The sequence below is a fragment of the Marmota monax genome, unplaced genomic scaffold, assembly GCF_021218885.2.
Source record: "Marmota monax isolate L192 unplaced genomic scaffold, Marmota_monax_Labrador192_F-V1.1 WCK01_AAM20220418_F8-fsc00073, whole genome shotgun sequence".
Lineage (NCBI taxonomy): Eukaryota > Metazoa > Chordata > Mammalia > Rodentia > Sciuridae > Marmota > Marmota monax.
The window spans coordinates 1,216,519-1,235,688 of record NW_026692846.1 but is presented as its reverse complement, the minus strand read 5'-3'; the positions used below and the strand labels follow the sequence as shown (position 1 = coordinate 1,235,688).

Here is a 19,170-nt window from a genome sequence, read left to right as displayed (position 1 = left end):
GGGGGACCGACCCAGCCCACGGCAAACCAAGACAGTGGGGCACTAAGGGGCCTGAGGCCAACTTCAGTATTGCTACTGGGCTCCACATTTTAGCTACTCTTCATGAACTATACAATTCCTCCATTTAAAGTGTACAGTTCTGTGGGGTTTAGCATATTCAGAGGTGTGTGACCATCACTACAATCTTTTTTATTTTTAAAACCAGGGTTTTTTTTTAACCACTGAGCCACATCCTCAGCTCCTTCTCCTTCTCCTTCTCCTTCTCCTTCTTCTTCTTCTAAGCAGGGTCTCACTGAATTGCTTAGAAACTCACTAAGTTGCTTAGAGACTCACTAAGTTGCTGAGGCTGGCCTTGACCTGATACCATATTTTTCTTATCATGCATCACTTGATGGACAGTTATTTCAGTTATTTCTACTATTTATTGTTTGTTAGTTTTGCAGTATTGGCAATGGACATGCTAGGTAAGTACTCTACAATTGAGCTTTACCATCAGCACTTTTTAAAAAGTTTTGTTTTAAGATAGAGTCTTGCTAGGGGCTGGGGATGTGTCTCAAGCGGTAGCACGCTCGCCTGGCATGTGTGCGGCCCGGGTTCGATCCTCAGATGTTGTGTCCGCCGAAAACTAGAAAATAAATATTAAAAAATTCTCTCTCTCTAACTCTCTCTCTAAAAAAAAGAGTCTTGCTAAATTGCTGAGGCTGGACTCTAACTTGCAATCCTCCTGCCTCAGTCTACTGAGTAGATGGGAGTACAGTCATGTGCAAATGACACTTTAAAAATTTTTTTTAATTTGTTTTAATTAGTTATACATGACAGTAGAATGCATTTTTGCACTTTGGTATGCAACTGAACTTTTTGACTATTATGAATAACGCTGCTATGAACATTGGTGTACAAGTCTCTGACCTCTTGCTTTCAGTTCTTTTGGGTACCAAAAGAGTGAAATCACTTGGCCACATGATAACTCAAAGTCCACCTGTTTGAGGAGGTAGAACTGGAAAGGGGCTCTGTCTGCCCTGGGGTTTCAGCACCTCCACTCCTCCCCACCACTTATTAATCACAGCCATCCTAGTGGGTGTGATTCCTCATGGTTTTGATTTGCATTTCCCTGATGACTAATGATCTTGAGCATCTTTTCATGTGCTTGCTGGCGATTTGTACATGTTTGATCCTTTGCTGTGGCCCCAGATTTTATTTATTCATTCACTCATTCATTCATTCATTTATTGGTACCGGAGATTGAAACCAGAGGTGCTTAACCACTGAGCCACATCCCCGGCCCTTTTGTAGGTATTTTATTTAGAGCTAGGTCTCACTGAGTCGCTTACGGCCTCACTGCGGCTGGCTTTGAACTCAGGATCCTCCTGCCTCAGCCTCCCAAGCCACTGCGATTACAGGCCCCGGGCCCACACTTTGGCGCTGTGCTGTTCTGGGTACCAGAGCGGGTGCGGCCGGAACGCAGTGTCGCCGCCGAGGCCGGCCCATCCGCGGCCGGCGGGAGGAGGGGGTGCGGGCGGGTCCCGGGAGGTTCCGGGAGGGCGCCCCGGGCACGCAGCCGCGTCGCCCGCCGGCCGCAGTTTCGCTTTTGGCTCCCGCGCTGTGCTCCCGGCAGCGGCTCCCTCCGCGGCTCCCTCCGGGCTGAGCGAGCTCTAGACCCCGGCCCGCCCGCCCGCCGCGCCGCCTCCCTTCGCATCTGGCCGGACCCCTCGGCCCGACGGCCACGGTGAGCTCACGGGCGCCTCCCCGGCCCTGGCGGCACCCCCGGGCGCTGCCCCGCGCCGGCGGGGTGCGCCCTACCCGGAAGCCCTGCCGCTCCAGACCTGCAGGCCGGGTCTGCGCCGGACTCCGAGGTGGGCCCTCCGGGCACGGAGACCCCGGCTGGCCCTGTGGCCCATCCTCCCACTTTGGCAGGTCCTGAGCCCCGGGCTCCCTCCCACTGGCCAGGTGGCCTGTGTGGCTCGGGCCTGTTTTGCCCTCTGACCCCTGAAGTCTCAGCCCGAGACAGGTGGCTCAGGGAGCTGCTGGCGAGAAGGCCCAGGAGACACAGCCAGGATGGGGAGACTGCCTGGCCTTGCCGTGGACCCCTCCGCCAAGTGCCCTGGAGGCGGAGGCGCCTGCTCCTTCCTCTTCCCTCGGAGCTCCTCAGACAGGAAGGCGCTACCCATTCGGGAACCCTAAGCCTTGTCGGGTTAATTGCTGTATGACCCTCAGCAGGTGGACTAGGGCTGCCTGCAACACAGGTAGCCCCAGTAGCCACAAAAGGACCACGTGGATAGCTTGAATCCTGCTGAGGGTCATGAGTGATGGTCCTGCCTGGAGTACTCACGGCCCTGGAGAGATGTAGACAAGCAGGGGACAGGGTGGATACTGTTTTGCTATGGGTTGAGTAGTGGTCAGGGGCAGGAGCTTTCTCCCAGCCACAAGGTCTCAGGACTAGTTCTGGAGGGACTGAGGTCCCAGGTTCTGAGGCATTCAAGCACAAACTCAACCAATACCCTTCTCAGGAGTATGCCTTCAGCCTTTGAGCGGTTGGTCCGGAGCGTGGTCCGGGAGCTGGACCACAGCAGGGAGCTCATCCCAGTGGACAGTCTTCAGAGCTCCACCAGCTACCAGCCTTACAGACTGCTGAGCAGGAAGTCCCCAAGCTCCTGGTTCTGGAGACCTCGTTATACCTGTGTCAACCTGTCAATCAAGGACATTTTGGAGCCTGATGCCCCAGAACCAGGTATCCAGGGAGAAGAAAGGAGTGGCCTGGCCACACCTGCCACCTGCTAGGCTCACCAGCTCTGGGCCTCTGGCCCTGTTTGCAGAGGGTTGGCCTTTTCAAAGGTCCCACTGCCTGCGGGTGGGACAGGACAGTAGCAGGTGGGACAGGCCCCATGCTCAGGTCTGGTCTTGCTTCAGAGTTGGAGCGTAGTGGCCCTTTCCACTTCTATGACGCTGTGGACGGCCAGCTGCAGGGCAGTGTGGAGCTGGGAGCCCTGGGACAAGGGAAGATCTCAGGTGGAGCTGCAGTGTCCGGCAGCTCCAGTGCTTCCATGAACGTGTGCACGCTGCGTGTGGACCCAAACACTTGGGAGATCATGCAACAGGAGAGGTGAGCTCTGGAGGGACTGAGGTCCCTGACCCTGTGCAGCCACACATATGGGGAGGCCACTGGGTCATGGACATCAGGAGAATCCCAAGGCCATGCCTGTGTGCCAGCAAGGAGAGTCTAAGATGCAAGGGAGCGCTGTGGCCATGGTGGGCTGCCAGGGAAGGAGGCGGCACAGTCACCCAGACCTCAGTTGCAAGGACATATCATGAAGGCAGGGACCTGGGGATCAAACTGAGCCTCAGGCTCAGTGTAGAGGAGAGTAAAGGCTAGCGGGTGCCCCGGGGTCCCATGGGTCCACTTCTCCCTGCTGGACCTCATCCCTCCTCTTCACACCCACCTAGACACTGTTGGGAGTACCCAGGAAGGGTACCCATGCCTGGCATCTGCAGACTCCCAGATGCCCTTGCCACTTCACCCCACCCATCGTGGGGCAGTGGGGAGGCCAGTCTGTGGTGGACATACCCCAGTGAGCTTCCTGCAGGCGCCTGCGGCAGCCCGAACACAAGATCCTGGAGCAGCTGAGGAATCGCAGGGACAATGTGTATGTGGTGACGGAGGTGCTACAGACCCAGGAAGAGGTGAAGGTCACCCAAACCCGCAAGAAGGAGGGCTCGGGCCAGTTTGCACTGCCTGGAAACATGTGCCTTCAGGTGTGTGGCCGGCCCTCAGCCCATCTTGGCCTGACATGAACGCAGGGTGGCAGCAGGCGAGGTTTTGCCAAGAGCCCTGCAGGAGCAGTTCACAGCCCCACGCTTGACCCAGGGCTCCCCAAAGCCTGGGTTGGCTGACACCAGTAGCAAGCTTGTTACTAGCACCCAGCCCACACCACACCCCACGTCCCCACACCTAGGGCCCAGTCCTGCTATGTCTATTCGTCCCTCAGGGTGAGAGCCAGGGCCACCTGAGCCGGAAGAATACGGTCACCGTCCCTGCAGGCAGCACCCTTGCATTTCGAGTGGCCCAACTCATCATTGGCTCTGACTGGGGTCAGTAGAGCTGGGGATGTCTCTGGGGCCCAGACGCCATGGAGAGGTGGAAGGCCTTGGGAGGGCCACCAGCTGCCTAGGGGCTGCTGCAGGCATCTGCTGCTCAACCTCCCAGGGCTCTGGTGTGTGGAAGACTGAGGCAAGGCCTCACCTGGGGAGGGGGCCTGTGCAGGAGGGGATCCTGGTGACCTCCTTCCCCTCTCTGCTCCCACCCATCGCCAGACATACTCTTCTTCCCGGATGAGAAGCAGAGGACCTTCCCACGGTCCCCCAAAGGTGAGCCCTGCCTGTCCAAAGGGAGAACCCTTCCTTTGCTATTAAGGCCTTCTCCTGTGTTCAGGACCCGTGGTGCTGGACAGCCTCCCCAAAGGACAGGCTCCTCGTATGCACACACAGGGGTCACATCCAGGTGTCACGGCCCTCTGTGGTCTCACACCTGCTCTGGGCTGCCAGCGTTGGGGATGGGGCCAGGGAGGAAGGCCTCAGCCCTCTTCGGCTCAGGGACCTACTCTGGCACTAAGCCATGCTGTCCTCCCTCCCCTGTCCTCACACCTCTGCCCAGGCCACAAACCTCCCCGAGGGGCAGGCAGCTCACTGAAGCAAGCCTTCAGACTCTCCTCCATGTTAGAGTCCATCCACGACCGCCTCAAGTTCCTGTCAGGTTTGTGAACTTTTGATACCTCTTGGACCCCTGTGGGCTCTCCTTCTGCTCCTGGGGTGTGCCCTTCCTGTCCAGGGCTCTCCAGGGCTCTCTGTCCCCATAGATGGGCCACTTGAAGAGCTGGTTGTCACTGAAGACTTCCAGGGCCTGCAGGCAGAGGTGCAGGCTGGCTCTGAGGAACTGGAGCACATGGAAAAGAACCTGAGACAGCAGCTGCTGGGGGCCCTGGGGAGGATCCTCAAGGACCCGCTGGCCCTGCAAGCTTTAGAGTCCTCAGTAAGTGGGGCTGTGTGGGGGTGGAAGGGTCTGCCCAGCCAGCTCAGGCTCATGCACCCTGTCTGTGCCCCAGCTGGAGCAGGGCCTATGCTATGGCGGGCAAGTGGAGCAGCTGGATGGCCCGGCAGGTGCTGTCCTCGAGTGCCTGGTGCTCCCCTCCAGGACGCCTGTGCCAGAACTTGCCGCCCCTGTCTTCTACTTGTTGGGGGCGCTGACGGGTGAGTGACCTCTGGGGAGTAGATGTGGGACAGAGGGAAGGACTAGGTTCCCCACTAGGCCTCCCTGAGCCCCCTCTCAGACCATGTCTCTCCCCAGTGCTGAGTGAAACGCAGCGTGAGCTGCTGGCTGACTTGCTGGAGACAGGGACCCTGTTGGAGCAGCTCAAGCTGGTGAGAGGGCACAGCATGGGGGCTGGAATGGGCCCTGGGACACCTGTAAGGGCAGAGCATGCCCAGGGACTCAGGACTAGCTCTTCCACCCATAACCTCCTACCCTCCTGCAGGTGGAGCACCTCTTGCAGCAGAGCACCCCATGGCAGGAGCAGAAGGCTGTGTCCTTGCCCCCTGGGCTCCTTGGGAGTAGCTGGGGCAAGGAGGCCCCAGGGTGGACCCTGCTGGAGGAATGTGGCCTGGTGCTGCAGGTGGGCGCCCCCCATGTGTGCTGGGAACCTCAGGCCCAGGGCCCCACGTGTGCGCTCTATGCCTCCCTGACCCTGCTGTCAGGGCTACATGAGGAGCCCCGTTAACCTGCACGCTGGGCAGCTCTCCAGCCAGGCACCCCCCTGCCAGCCCTAGGAAGGCTGAAAGCCCATTTAACTACAGGGCCAGCTCACTCAGAGGCCCAGGAGTTGGGAAAACTCAATAAATATGATGTACAAAGGAAAGAATGGTAACAGTTCTGTTTTTGAGGGTCCTGAGTCCTCAAAAAGATGGGTAGGATGGGGACCATGCCCAAACAGGACCAGAAGGCACATGTGGGCCAAATGCAGGTACCCCCCATGGTCTTGCTCCTGCCAGGGGAGGAGTTTGGACATGGCCACATCCCCAGCCTCCCCAGCCTGCTTGGTTGCCTGTGAAAGGAAAGCAGAGGAGTTTAGGGGAGTCAGTTCCACAGGGTGGTCTGTTCCTGAGGCACAGGGAATGGCTGCCTGGCTTTAGGGAACTTGGGGTACCTTGCTGACAGGAGCAGGCCCCTTCTCAGCCCATAGGCTGGGACACAGGGATGCAGCTGTGGCTAAGGCCCAAGAGACCCAGGACTCCTGGGACCACAAGGAAGGTCCTGGAGAGGTCAGGGTGACTTGTCCTAAAGAAACACCTTTGCTCATAGGTAGGAATCTCTGCAGGTCGGAGGCCTCCGAGTCCTCATGTTCAGATCCCTGGGAATTCAGCAGGTCTCAGAGCACAGGCAGGGGATTCTTCCCAGGGGATCAGCAGCCCATGGCATCCATGTCTAGAGTGAAATGTGTGGTTGATGTGGCCAGGTACTATGGGTGCCCCGGGACCTGGGATGCCAGGTGAGTGTCTTTATGGAAGGTCCACAGTCCACAGCACCGCACAGGCTCACTCACACTGGTGGGAGGAGAGGGAGTTGCAGCACCCCTCTGTCCTGGCATATGCATGTTCACATGCACTCGCACGACTTGCTAAGGAGAAAAGAGTAGGTTCTTGCCGCAGTCTGGCTGGGCACACAATCACGAGCCACCACACAGCTTGTAGATTCAAACAGCAACTCTTTATTCCCGAACTCACACCAGCCGTCTACAATCACGTTCTGGGGAAATCCACGTTCTCTGCCCAAATCCCCCTCCACTGGGCTTCTATCTCCAAAAAATACTGTCTGAATCCCGTGAGAACTCAAGGGGAACTCAGGCAGCAGGATACGCCCTATTCCCAGCAGGAATAATCTTAAACCTTAAACCTGGAACCTAAACCGGGAACGCCCTAATCCGCCTTGGTCCTTGAACAAGGTCACCTACATTCAATGTCACTGCAACATGGGGTACGCTGGCAAGGAAATTGTCATGCCTACTTGGCTAATGGCTCCCAGCAGGTTCTGCCATGCTGGGACATTGGACCCCCAAGAAAACCCAATCAGTGCACCTCAAACATCTCCTATCCAGGTTATAGAAACCTAAAACTCAGCCTCCACACAGCAGAGCAGCTCCAGGACTCTTGGGCCCATGGTCCCCCTGTGGAAACCCTGTTCTGGAACTTGAAAGCAAAACCTGGGTGAACGGGATGGGAACGGCCCAGGCCTTGGAAAGCACTGAATAAGCAGGCCTTGCAGCACTGCTCCTGAGGCCCAAAGACCCCCAAGACCAGGTGACAGGTGGTCCTGCCAGCCTACCGAAGCCCCATTTGGAGGGTCCAACAGTTGGCTCTTGGATATGGGACCATTAATGAGGTACATAGCAACAAGACCCGTGTAAGAGCATTTTAACACCAGAGTAAGGCTGGCTAGCCGGGCACGGTGGCACAGGCCTGTGATTCCAGCAACTTGGAGGCTGAGGCAGGGGGATCACAAGTTCCAAGCCAGCCTCAGCAACTTAAGTAGCTGGGGGTGTGGTTCAGTGGTGAAGCACCCCTGAGTTCAACCCCCAGTACCAAAAACAAATAAATAAATACAGCCTGGCTAGCCTCTGGCAGGGCCTTATGTGAAAAGGGGAGAGGGTGTACATGTGTCAGGGTGCAGCTGTCCCCTGGCCCTCTAAGCCCAACCCCCAGGTGGAAGATTAACCACGAGTGGACTTTTCTGTGGGTGCAGGGGATGGGTCCCCTGGAGGGCTGGAGCTGAGGCGTCCTCACAGAGGGCCCAAGCCACCTGGCCACCTGCAGCTTCCCTGGAATTGTAACAAAGTCCCAGGGCGAGTCACACTTCCAGAGGCTCTGGGTACTTCACCTGAACCTCACACCACACCAGGGAGTACGCATGACTGCCAGCTCCTGGGCCAGGGCCATGGCAGACAGGTGGACGCTTGGGCAAGACAGCCGGGCTCCGAGCAGCTTGCAAAGGGGTGTGGGCTGTCCAAGTACCACAGGTAGGGGGGTGGGTGCTGTCTTCTCACCACGGCTGCTTCCCCGTCGGAGCCCCGACCTGAGGGTGGGCTGTGCAGCACCGTAGGGCTTGCCCATGGACACGCTGTGCTCTGGGGTGCAGATGAGCCTGTGCTTGGAGGGAGAGTGTCACATGCCCCTCCTGGGGTCTGTTCCTGGGTTGCAAGGAAGGTGCGGAGGCCAGGCTTGCTTTGGGGGGCACTGTTCCTGAGGGGATCCATTTGGCTTTTGTTCTGACACTCACCCTGTACATGGCTGACCAGCTTGAAAGCTCCTGGAGGCCAGCATGGATGTCCACAGCTCCCACACAGACGCTTTTCCTTCCCTCCCTCTCAGTCACCAGATCTGGCGCCTCCCAGGCTCTCCGGCCTTTCCTTTGACACATCTCTTGCATGTGATCCCTTTCAGCATCTGCTCTGGAGGATCCAAATTGATTCAGTGACCCTCGCCCCTGGGTCTACAAAGACTCACTCACACATTGGCCTGACCCTACAACGCAGCCTGCGAGATTCATCTACAGAGACCCTGAGGCCAGTCCCAAGAGCGCTGGCCCCAGGGCTTCCCTGGGCGGGGCCAGTGGCTCTGCCTGCTCCTTAGCTCTCCTGCTGGCACTCTCAGTCAGACCCACCCCTGTGAGCCGCGTGTTTATTGTCCTATGGGTGGAGTGGAGCCAGGGAGCTGGGGAGAGGGCAGGACCCCATCCCTGTCCCTGAGGGAAAGACACCTGCGTGTGTGAGCCTCGCTGAGGAAGAAGGTTCCCTCAGCCCATAAGGGTAATCCCCCTGTGCTGTCCTCAGGACGGGTCATCAGGGGAGCGTTCCAGAGAAGCCCACTGTCAGGTGGGGTAGGGGTGGGTGGCCCCTGGAGGTGGACAGCAGGTGTGGGCAGGAGGGCAGAGAGGACATAAACCAGGACAGCAATCAGGAATAGGGACAGGGTAAGGAGGGGGTGATGGCTGCTGGCAGGGCTGGTCGGCTGTGGCGGGAGGAAGGCAGAGTCCAGGAAGGGGCAGGACAGCCTGTGGTGTGTGGCTCCATAGTGTCCCTACAGACCCCCATTTAAGAGCCCCTCCAGGCCAGATGCCAAGCCAAAGTTTGGACAGGGCACACTCCAGGGGACTAGGAAAATAGGCCTGGCAGGGGACAGATGCACCCAGGGATTCGAGAGGGAGGAGCTCAGGGTGAAATGGTACCAGCTGTCCCTCTCTGTCACGTGGTGATCTCTGGAGAAGAGTCCCAGAGCAAGGGGATGGCGTCCAGCTCCAGGCCCAGGGTACCCTTTGCAGATCTGCCATCGTGGGGACTGAGGATGGTGTGGGTCAGTGCCCCCGTCAGACGCTGGTCCGAGGGCCCTAGCTTGAGCTCAGTGGGTTCCCGAGCTGCCCCAGCGGCCTGCGAGGCTCCTGCGCTGGAACGGGCTGTCGTCGTAGAGAGGCGCGGGCTGAACCGAGCGGGCGCGACGCCAAGGGAGGCGCAGGAAGCGAGGACCGCGTCGTCGGTCCTGCGAACGGGTCAGCAGCGCCACCTGCTGGGCAGACACGAGCGCCGCCGCGGCCACCGCCGGCTCGGGGTCGCTCCGCAGCTGCCCTAGGTCTGTGCACACACACGGTTCAGGGAGGCAGGGAAGGTCACTCGGGATGCCAGCGTCAGAGCCCTGGCCCTCCAGCATCCCCTGGGTCCTAGCACCCGCCACCCCTTCAGGACCTCACGCTCTGACATGCTGAGTCCTCACCCTGGAACAGCTCCTGGCTGACTCCTCTGGGACTTGCGTGATAAATCAGGAAGCCTGGACCAAAGCAAACCCCGAGTTCCGGCTGCATGTCCCAGAGGGGAGGGGAGGGGAGGGTCCAGTTCATAGAGCCCTGGGTGAGATGGCCTACCCAGGACTACCTTACCTACAAGCACAGTGGCAGCGTGCCGCAGTGGGTCCTGAGGACTCCGCAGATAGCCCTGGGTCTGGCTCAGGAAGCTGGGCAGGTGGTTGGGGTATAGCTGAACCTGGGAACAGAGGGTTTGTTGCAGGAAGGAGGGCCAAAACTGCAGAGGTGAACCTTGGGGTTGGGAGCCCGAGAGCTGGGCCATATGGAGCAAGGTCGTGCACCTGCCCCACCAGGAGCATGAGGGACCACACCCCCTCACCATCACCGTGCTTCCTCTACCTACCAGGCGCCGGCAGACACGGCTTAGAGCCTCAGGACTGTCATAGTGGGCCACAGTGACCATCTCCTCCAGCAGGCCCCAGCGAAGAGCCTGGTCACAGCGGGCCAGCGTCCACTCCGAGCTCTGGCATAGGGAAAGGAAGCAGGCTTAGGGACCCAGGAAGTGGCACGAGGTAGAGGGGAAAGGGTTGTGACCAGGAGCGTTGGAAGAGCCCAAGGCAGGGGATTGAGTACGGCAGCCCAGGGGAAGATTAGGAACCTGGGAGCCCATGAGGGCACTGTGGGTGTCCCTGACCTAACCTGAGGCAACAGCGTGGGAGTAGGGAGACACAATTGGATGAGATAGGGGTGGGACGGAGGGGCAGCTGACCTCAGCAGCGTCCCGACTGGGGTCGTGAAGGCGCAACAGCAGCGGCACGAGACTCTGTAGTATGAGCTTCCGCAGGGGACCGCGGAGCCCCACACGGAGCCCACTCTGGCCCTGTCGCACCAACGTCCCCAGGAGCCCGACAGCCGAGGCGCGGACTGAGTCCCGGGCCTGCATGGGAGGACACAGTCAGGCGGATGGAGAGGGAGAAGGGTTCAAGAGTGAGGGGGTGGTCCGGTGGAGCGAGGAAGGAGAGGCTCTGGGGGTGCTGACTGGGGTGCCTCTGGAGTCAGGGCGGCGGGGAGCGTGCAGAGAGCCTGGGGGAGGGGCGGAGACTGCGGGCGGGACGGGGCCTGAGGGCGGGTTGATGGCGGAGGCGGGGCCTTGCTCACGTCGTCCAGCAGCGGCGGGAGGCGTAGCCCGAGCTCCCGGCTCAGCAGCCGCACCGGAGCTCGCCTTTGCATCAGTAGCCTCCGCAGTGCACCCAGCGCTGCACCCACGAGCCGCGCGTCGCCCTCGCCCAGTGCGCCCAAGAGTGCCGGCAGCAGCGTGCCCACATGCCGCACCTGCAGACACAGGGACTAGTGGCCAACCCCTGGCAGACCTGTCCTGGCCCCGCCCTGACCCTGTCCTCACCTTCCCTTGATTCAGGGCAAGGTGGCCGAGGCCTAGCAGGCCCAGCCAACGCACTGTGGGCTCAGAGTCGCCCCGCCAGGTTCGAAGCCGCTCTAAGACGACGTCCTCCCGCAGTAGCCGTGCGGTGGGCCGGCTTTGCAACAGCTGGGGAAGGGACACACAGTCAGCAAGGCTCTCAGTCCCCGTGCAGGCCGGTGCTCCTTAGGGTTCACGTAACCATCATCCCTCACCGCCCTTCTGGAAGAGGACTCACCCCTGTGAAAAAGGCCATAGCGGTGAGGCGCTGCGGGTCGTTGGCACTGCGTAGCCGGGGAAGCAAATCTGCGAAGAGGCCTCGAAGGTGGTGGTCGGCGTGTGCCACCATGGCACTGAGGGTGGGGTAAATGGGAGGTCTCCCTCCACTTGGGGCCTCACCCACCCTCCTTATACCCCTGCCTTGAACCTGGCCAACAGGAAGCCTCCTCCTGGTGTGCAGTCCTGAGGCCCCTCCTCACCTGGCCAACAGCAGGACACCCTCTAGGTGTGTGTGGGCTCCCACCAGTCTCCTCCAGCCTCCCGCTTGCTCCATGCAGGTGACCACCATGCGACCACCATCCCCGGTGAGCAGGGCCTTCAAGGCCTCCACCGCACAGCTGGAGGTAGGGGCAGCAGTTCAGTGGACAGTGAGGGCCAAGGAGGTGCTGAGCATCCTACTTACCTCAGTGTCTCTCCTCACCTGGCATGGCTGTGTGGAGGCCCTCGGTGGGACGGGGCCCAAACCTTAGGGCTGTCAGGAGAGCGTGCCCCGTGAGCCAGTTCATGTAGCTGTGTGACCAGCGCAAGCAGCAGGTGTGGGTAAAATCCTCGCGTGGCTCCCACACAGCCGGACACTGCCAACATCTCCCCAAGAGCCCGCGTGGCCTGTGGAGCAAGTGGTCCCCCAGGCTTGAGCAGTGCCCAGGACCGTATCAGGTACCAGGGAGGAGGGTGCTCCGCAGACAGGACGAGGACAAAGCCTAGGACACCCATGTGATATTCTGCAAGATATCCGTGACTCAAGTGGGAACCTGTGGGCTGACTCACAGCCAGGGCAGCCAGACTGGCCTCCTGCTGGTGCCGGTGGAGCTACTCACCGCCAGCGCCTCGGGCTCGGGCCCTGCTGCTCCCTTCAGCGCCCACAGCAGTTGCACCAGCACCTGTCCGTTCACGCGCTGGTTCCGGCTGAGGCTGCGCCACAGTTCTGCAGCTGCCCTGGGGGCACAGGGTGACAGGATGTGAGACAAAGATTGGGTGCAGGGCCAGTGCTGAGTGGCTGCGGGAGGTCCTCAGGCTGGGGCCAGGGAGGGGAGAGTAAACCATCCCTTGCCCTCCCAAAGAAACAAAATAAGCCACAACGACTTTGGGGTTGGGATGCACTTTGGAGCACTGTTGGGCATGACAGTGAAACACACCTGGTTCTTTCTATTTACACAATAGCTCATAGAGAATAAAACCAAAGATGATTTCTCCTGGAACAAATTAAACCAATAACTAGAGGCATCCCTGAGCTGAAGCCACTCTGCTTGCTCACCCACCCCAGAGCACAACACCAGGTATTTCGTGGAACAACCCTCGATCCTCAGGAGAGACAAGGTGACCCCATGAAGGACTTCCATCATCTGGGATCCCAAGACAGAAGGGCACTGGGATTTCACAGAATGGTAAGGTGGAATGGATGGAAAGCAGCAGGGGAGGGAATTCCAAGGCTCTGTTCCCTTACAGCCTGCCTATTCCAGAGCCAGATGGCCAAGCAGGAAGGGGGAAGGAAGCTGCGTGGGGCCGCAGGGGAGCATTCGGGTCAGGTTACCGATCTGGAGGCAGCGACCGTGGCAGCAGCGCCCACACCACATCCTGCGCATGCTCCAGGGCCAGTGCGCTCAGTACCCTCAGGGCCGCCCGGCGCGGCCTCCCCTCGGCCAAGCTGGGCACTTGTGCCAGCAGCCCACGCACCAGGGCATGCACCTGGGTGGAGGGGGCAGGTGTCAGTGGCCAGAACTCCACTCTTCACTGAGACCCTCTTGCCAACACCCCACCCCCAACCAGCAGAAACAGCCTGAAGGGGGCATGGGTGCCAGGCTGCAGGCTCCAACACCCCAGTGTGAGTAGGGAGGGAGTGGGGGCTGACCTGCTCTCCCAGTTGTGCCCCATGGGCCTCCAAGGCTGAGGACAGGGTGAGTGCTGTGGCCTGGGTCCCTGCAAAGCCAGCCTCTTCCAAGCAGGCAGCCGTGTAGAGCGCAAGGTCAGAGAGAGCACCCTCCTCCCAGGAACTCTGGAAGGCCTAGGGCAGGGTGGGGGGTGTATGAAGTCTCCAATCCTCTCCCAGCTCTCCTCCCCAGCCTCCAAGCTTGGCTGTGGAACCCTGAGCCCCTGTATTGCTCCTCAGCCCATTTGATCCTGGAGCACCTTCCCCAGTTACAGCACCACTTTCCATCTAGTGTCTGGGTGACCTGGAAGAGGAGCTGTGCTCCCCAGTAGTCCCCACAGTGCCCGATCCCTCAGCACTCACCTGCTGGGGCCCCTCTGGGGCTGGCTCCTGGGCACTGTGTGGGGAGCAGGGCTCACGGCCAGCTCTGGGGTCAGTGGTCCCACTTCCAGGCTCAGCTTCAGAGTCAGTGGGTACCTGGTCCTGCAGCTCAGCCTGAGATCCAAGCTCCTGGGACTCAGGCTGAGGGCCTGTGGAAGGGGGTCCCAGAGGCTGCCTCTGGCCGGACCGTATTCCTTCAGCTAGAGCTGTCAGGGTTAGGGTCCCCATGGGGTGCCCCCAGTCAAGTCCCCACATGCCCCCAGCCATACTACCCGACTGGCAGCACTTGCTACTGCTCCTCCCAGGAAATCCTGTCCAAGCTTGACCTAGAAGCAGGCCCCGGGCGGGCCCACAGACAGGTGTGGTGTGTCGTGGCGCGTGCGTGTATGCATGCATGAGCATGTGCCTGGGGTGGCTGGGGAAACGCCGAGCTGCTTGGCTTGTGAAGGGCTCCCTTGCTGGAGGAGAGCAGCCAGCCTGAAGCCTGGGTGTCTGTCATCTAGCTCTGCCCACCGGGGCCCTAGGAGACCATGGATCCAGAAAGAATAGAGAAGGATCCTTAACCCCAACGTCTGACCCCTCTTGCCAGGGTAGCTGAAGACATCCCTGGTGAGGTCCCAGAAGGGTCGGGCCTGGGCTGGTCTGTTGCATTCCAACCTAGTCAAGCATCTGGGTATAGGCACTGATGGGTGCTGTCACCATCAGAGGTTGGGGAGAGTTTGCTCCCTGCTACGGAGCAGAGGAGATAGGAGAAGTTGCAGCCTCTTGCCCACCACCGTTGGGATGGGCCCTTCTGGGTCCTGGCTAGTTCTGACATAGTGACCCCTGGGCTGGCTCCTAGGAGTACAAGGCTGAGATCACTAGTGCCTTGGGTGCCTGGGTGTCATTTGTGCTACCCAGGGTATGAGTCCATATTTCTCTCCAGGCTCATGCTTCTCAGAACTGGCCTGATAAGGCCTTTGCCCTAAATCCCTACCCTCCATCTTCACCCAATCACACAGTGGGTGCTGCCCAACCCAGAGCCAGGGGAGCCGGATAAGCTGGTCTGGCAGAGTGCCTGGGCAGGTGGCAGTGCTCCCGGAAGAACCCCAGATGGTTCAGCATTCTCCCCATTCCCTCACTGGCCTGTGTACCTCAAGCAGCCGGATGGGAGAGGCCCAGGCCCCGTGCCCTGCTGTCAAGCCTGGAGCACTCCTCCCAAACAGTTTTGAGGTCACCAACCTGCTGAGCAGAGGCAAGACTAGCCCCCACGGAGCTTCAGCTTTGCCCCTCCTCCTTCCCCTTTCCCAGCTGCTGTCAGGAGTTGACGTCCCAAGGCAGAGACCCTGGCTGGTCTGTGACACTTGCTAGGATCATGCAATAGCAGGGGACACCTGGGTTCTCCTTGGCTTGGGAGGCTTGAGACATCCCTACTGCTTCTGAGCCCAGGGACAGTGACCTCAGCAGGTGTGGGAGACAGAGCCATGCTTGGACTGTCTGATGCCCCTCTCCCCCATCTGCCCTCTGGCAGGAAAGGTCTTCCACAGTAACTCCTCCAACTTTGAGGTAGACACCAAAGCCCTCCCTCTCCTGGCCTGAGGCTCCAGCCTCAGCTCTGGTCCAGCCCCTGAGCCTGGGGTGCTCCAGGTGACCTCCACATTCCTGGCTCCAGCCCAGCCCCCAGACCAAGAGACAAGCAGGCTGAATGAATAAATGACACGTGACAAGTTGTAGGGACAATGAAAGATTCATGTTGTTTCCAGGCAGCACTCCCCCCCACCGCCAGGGATTCTCATAGGAGGCCTCCAGCACTCAGACGGTCCACCAGGGCCCGAAGCTTTTCAGAGAGAGCAACCTGTGGGAGACAGGAGGGGGCTGGCAGGTGGAGGGTGGAGGGTGGGGTGTATGTACACAGGGCTGCCCACCCACAGGCCTTCTGCCCACCTGGTACACTGCAGGGCTCTGCAGCCGTCTGTGCGCAGGGCTGAGGCGGCTAAGGGACTGCTGGGCAAAGGCTCTGGACTCTGACAGGGATGGGAGCGGCTCACACAGCTGCAGGAGAGGGGTAGAAGCAGGGCTTGAGCGTGGCTGGGGGTCGGGTCTCAGCTGGACTCAAAGTGTGAGGAGCAGTCACCTCTCCCAGGCGCAGCCAGAGTCGCAACAGGGGCTCCACCTGGGCGGGCCTCACGGTGCAGGGCTCTTGAGCCCCTCGAGGCCAAACCCTCAGCTCCTGCCCAGCCTGGGGCGGTGGCTCTTCTGCCAACTGAAGCAGGTCCATCAACAGAGACCCTGTGTGGGTGGGGGGCAAGAATATCAAACGTGTGGTGGGGATCTGGGGCCTTGAAGAAGAGCCCCAGGGACAGGAAGGGGCTCACCATCAGAGCCCAGGAGCCGGAAAGCAGCCTTGCTCCCTGGCAATGTCTGTTTCTCAGGGTCCTCGGTCAGCTTCATTCGAGGTTGACCTCCCACAGATACCAGCTGCAGGGAGACAGTGTTGGGATAGCTGGACCCCTGTCCTCTACCTGCCACAATCTCCTGGACCCACCCAACCTTGGCCCAGACACTGTCCCCACCTTGTAGACGCAGCCAAGGGAAGGCTGTTGGGGACAGGTGACCACACTGGTGCCAATGCCAATGACGTTTACCTCACTGCCCTGGGGGGGAGAGGTAGAAATGAGCCCAGCCAGGACCTATAGGGTTACAGGACCCTTCAGATCACCCTCCATCTACCCACTTCCACCCCACCTCCTGGGCCAATCGGGCCAGCTCTTCCTCATCAATATTGTTGCTGACAGCGATGGGGACAGCCTCCAGCCAGGGCACCTGGAACCTGTGTGTGATGGGATTTGGGGACAGCCCCTTAGACCTTCCCGATTTACCTGGGCCTCCCTCCCACCCCCACTCAGTCACATTCACATTGGTCCTTAGCTTCAGAGACCCTGGTAGACCCACCCCATGCCTCCCTTCCAGGGCCTGCTCTATTGCCCCTAAAACAAGACCCAAAGCCTTCGCTGTGGGGAAAAAAACACTCTTCCTCCTTGCCTCTACACCCCATCTCCCAGCTCCCCACAGGGCCTCCTACAAGGCATGCCCCCTGGCGGGGGACTCACTGGGCAGCAGTGGTCCGGAAGACCCTGCGGATCTCCTGAGCCTGCTGAAGTAGGTCCCCACTGTCCAGCCTCACACCCACTGCCCTGTAGCCCAGCTCCCCCAGTGCCAGGGCTACTGCCAGGAAGTTAGGAAGACCACTCCTGCAGGCATAAACAAAGGGTTAGGGGCTGCAGCTGCTCTGCCAGGCCAACCCCTGGGGAAAGCCTGCAGCTTACCTCCGCACACTGTAGGTGTCTAAGAGGCCCTGGAAGGCCCGGGGAAAGGCCAGAGCATAGGCCACAAAAGCTGCCTGCTCCCCCAGGTGGGGCTCTTGCAACCCCAGCCCCAGGTGTGCACACACTCGCTCCAGCCACAACTTTACACTGGCAACCAGGTCCACCCTGGGGCCTTTGCCAGCAGCTGGAGCCAACATCTGCAGAAACAGGTCAGTGAAGGTCAGACCCTGTGGGCAGTGTGAGCTCGGGAGTGGTGATACACCCTGCCCTGAGGGCAAAGGTAACGCCACCAGTGTGCCAGCTTCCTGAGGTGGCATCTGTGTAAAGGCAGCTGGGCCCAGCCCACCCCTACAGGGACAAGGGTTGGTCTTGAGGTTTGCCCTCTGAAGTACAGCAGGGTTAAGAAGAGGTACTGACCGGGTCAGGGGGCACCTCATTGCCTGAAAATGAAGTGATGAAGGAGTGGGCCAGGGTTCCAGCCATCGGCACACCCCGAAGCTGCCCAGCAAGTACGTTGCTGCTGCTGTCAAACCCTGGGCAGAGAAGTCAGGCAGGCTTGTGGGCTCTGGGCTGTGGTGGGGCTTGCTCCTTCCCAGCCCTGGCCTTCCCCATTCTCACCGCCCAGGTAGCTGTAGGTGGAGGCCGTGAGACCCCCATCTGGGCCCTGAGCACGCCGCAGGCCAAGCTCCAGCAGTCGCTTATCTGGCCCTGCAATCAGGCGAAGCCGGGCTGCGTTGGTGGCGACCAGACTGTGGCAAGTGACAGGCCAGGGAACCCGAGTGAGGATTAGGAAGCTACCCAAGTAGGCTGGAGTTCCCATCCAGAGCTCCACCTCAGCCCTCCCACAGTCCCTCCTGGAGGCCAGCCCTCCAAGGATCCCAGTCCAGCGCTCTATCCAAGGGCTGGGCCTAGGGGCTTCCCACGAAGACTCAGGTCCCACCTGGCATAGCTGACCAGGCAGAGGAGCGGCGTCTCCAGCAGCTGCACCAGAAGGAGCGGCCCTGAGACCTGAAGCAGCGGAACCTGCGGGGAGGCTAGTCAACTCCATTTGGCCGACGCACCTCCGGTCACCCCCTCCACCCCTTCACCCGCACTCACGCCTGGGAAAGCAAGAGAGCCCTCAGGAAGGGCTCGCACGGTCACCCCGGAGCAGTCAAGGGCCCGAAGGTGCTTGAAGAACGCAGGGTCCGTGTCTGGGGGCAGCATCGAGGCCAGGAACTGCACGTCTGAAGAGGACAGAGGCACTTGTGCAGTACGGGGCCTCGCGGGGTTGTGGAGGGGCGTGGGGCTTCTGGTGGGAATGGGACTGTCCTGTAGGGTCGCGTGGGACTCGCGGCTACCTGCGTCCAGAAGACGGAAGGTGCGCAGAAAGCGCATGCAGTCGCGCAAGCCCGCGGCCAGGGCGAAGGAACCGCCGAACGGGCAGCGGCGGAAGAAAAGCTCGAACTCGGCGGGGTCGAGCGCCCGGCCTGCCCGCCAGTAGCCCAGCGCCATGGTGGCCTGGTAATAGTCGGTGAGCAGAGGCCGAGCCGCCGCGCGCCCCTCGGCGTCCCACTCCGCCGCCATCCTGCTCCGCTGAGCTAGTGACACGCCCCGCCTAACCCCAGCCCCATGACCCTGGGAGACCGCGCCTTCCCCACCCCGCAAAAACCAGCAGGCGGCCACAAAGCTTGTGGAATCTGGACGGGGCGGGGACTTGTCTGTAGCTCGCCCCTCTCAGAACCCAATCCAGAGCCGGCCTCTGGACTAAGGGGCGGGCCTTCCAGCAGCCATCTCTCCCGTGGCGGGTAGCGACTTGCAGGAAGGCAAGAACTTGCCAGGAAGTGGGTGTCACCCTGGCTTGTGCCCCAAGTGCAGAGATCCAGGACAGGCTGGGACTAAAAGGAGGTGGGTAGCTGGGGAGCTTGCAGCAGCTGGGCTAGGACACAGCTAGCCCGGTCAGGCCCCCAAGTCTGCCCTTCACAAGTGAGGGGTGCCTAGGAAAGGGAGAGGGGACTGCGCGTTGGTTTGTGAGTTTCTTCACTCCAGGCCCCCACAGGAAATTCTCACACTTTTTGAAAAGGTATCACTTTTCCTGGTGGACAAG

General features: G+C 60.2%; 3 protein-coding genes across 5 annotated transcripts; 1 reads left to right on the top strand and 2 right to left on the bottom strand.

The window, feature by feature from the left end:
• The first annotated feature begins 1,590 nt into the window (after positions 1 to 1,590).
• On the top strand, positions 1,591 to 5,900 carry Gsdmd (gasdermin D). Its single transcript, XM_046449041.2, has 11 exons — positions 1,591 to 1,726; positions 2,508 to 2,728; positions 2,908 to 3,100; positions 3,582 to 3,750; positions 3,984 to 4,086; positions 4,309 to 4,362; positions 4,649 to 4,747; positions 4,851 to 5,023; positions 5,097 to 5,241; positions 5,339 to 5,412; positions 5,526 to 5,900. The coding sequence occupies exons 2-11, from the start codon at positions 2,512 to 2,514 to the stop codon at positions 5,766 to 5,768; spliced, it is 1,470 nt and encodes a 489-aa protein (XP_046304997.1). The 5' UTR covers positions 1,591 to 1,726; positions 2,508 to 2,511; the 3' UTR covers positions 5,769 to 5,900.
• Positions 5,901 to 6,715: 815 nt separating this feature from the next.
• On the bottom strand, positions 6,716 to 14,083 carry Mroh6 (maestro heat like repeat family member 6). 2 transcript variants are annotated; one of them, XR_006852590.2, is made up of 15 exons: positions 13,762 to 14,083; positions 13,381 to 13,533; positions 13,063 to 13,217; positions 12,350 to 12,467; positions 11,953 to 12,137; positions 11,732 to 11,869; positions 11,491 to 11,605; positions 11,238 to 11,381; positions 10,994 to 11,167; positions 10,605 to 10,772; positions 10,239 to 10,358; positions 9,971 to 10,073; positions 9,808 to 9,861; positions 9,269 to 9,668; positions 6,716 to 8,492 (listed from the first exon to the last, which is right to left on the bottom strand). XR_006852590.2 is itself a non-coding variant. In XM_046449036.2 (14 exons), exons 1-14 carry the CDS (start codon positions 14,044 to 14,046, stop codon positions 9,439 to 9,441), a joined length of 2,142 nt encoding a protein of 713 aa, XP_046304992.1. In that variant the 5' UTR covers positions 14,047 to 14,083; the 3' UTR covers positions 6,717 to 9,438. The 2 variants fall into 2 exon arrangements, 1 of the variants encoding a protein (XP_046304992.1); XM_046449036.2 differs by having other exon boundaries at positions 6,717 to 9,668.
• Positions 14,084 to 15,486: 1,403 nt separating this feature from the next.
• On the bottom strand, positions 15,487 to 18,688 carry Naprt (nicotinate phosphoribosyltransferase). Of its 2 annotated transcripts, none has more exons than XM_046449032.2 (13): positions 18,425 to 18,688; positions 18,183 to 18,310; positions 18,025 to 18,107; positions 17,703 to 17,833; positions 17,502 to 17,617; positions 17,085 to 17,281; positions 16,869 to 17,009; positions 16,504 to 16,588; positions 16,332 to 16,412; positions 16,134 to 16,236; positions 15,932 to 16,047; positions 15,703 to 15,810; positions 15,487 to 15,613 (listed from the first exon to the last, which is right to left on the bottom strand). In XM_046449032.2, the coding sequence occupies exons 1-13, from the start codon at positions 18,648 to 18,650 to the stop codon at positions 15,551 to 15,553; spliced, it is 1,578 nt and encodes a 525-aa protein (XP_046304988.1). In that variant the 5' UTR covers positions 18,651 to 18,688; the 3' UTR covers positions 15,487 to 15,550. The 2 variants fall into 2 exon arrangements, with proteins under 2 accessions (XP_046304988.1, XP_046304987.1); XM_046449031.2 differs by having other exon boundaries at positions 15,893 to 16,047; positions 18,425 to 18,686.
• Between the last annotated feature and the right edge of the window lie 482 nt (positions 18,689 to 19,170).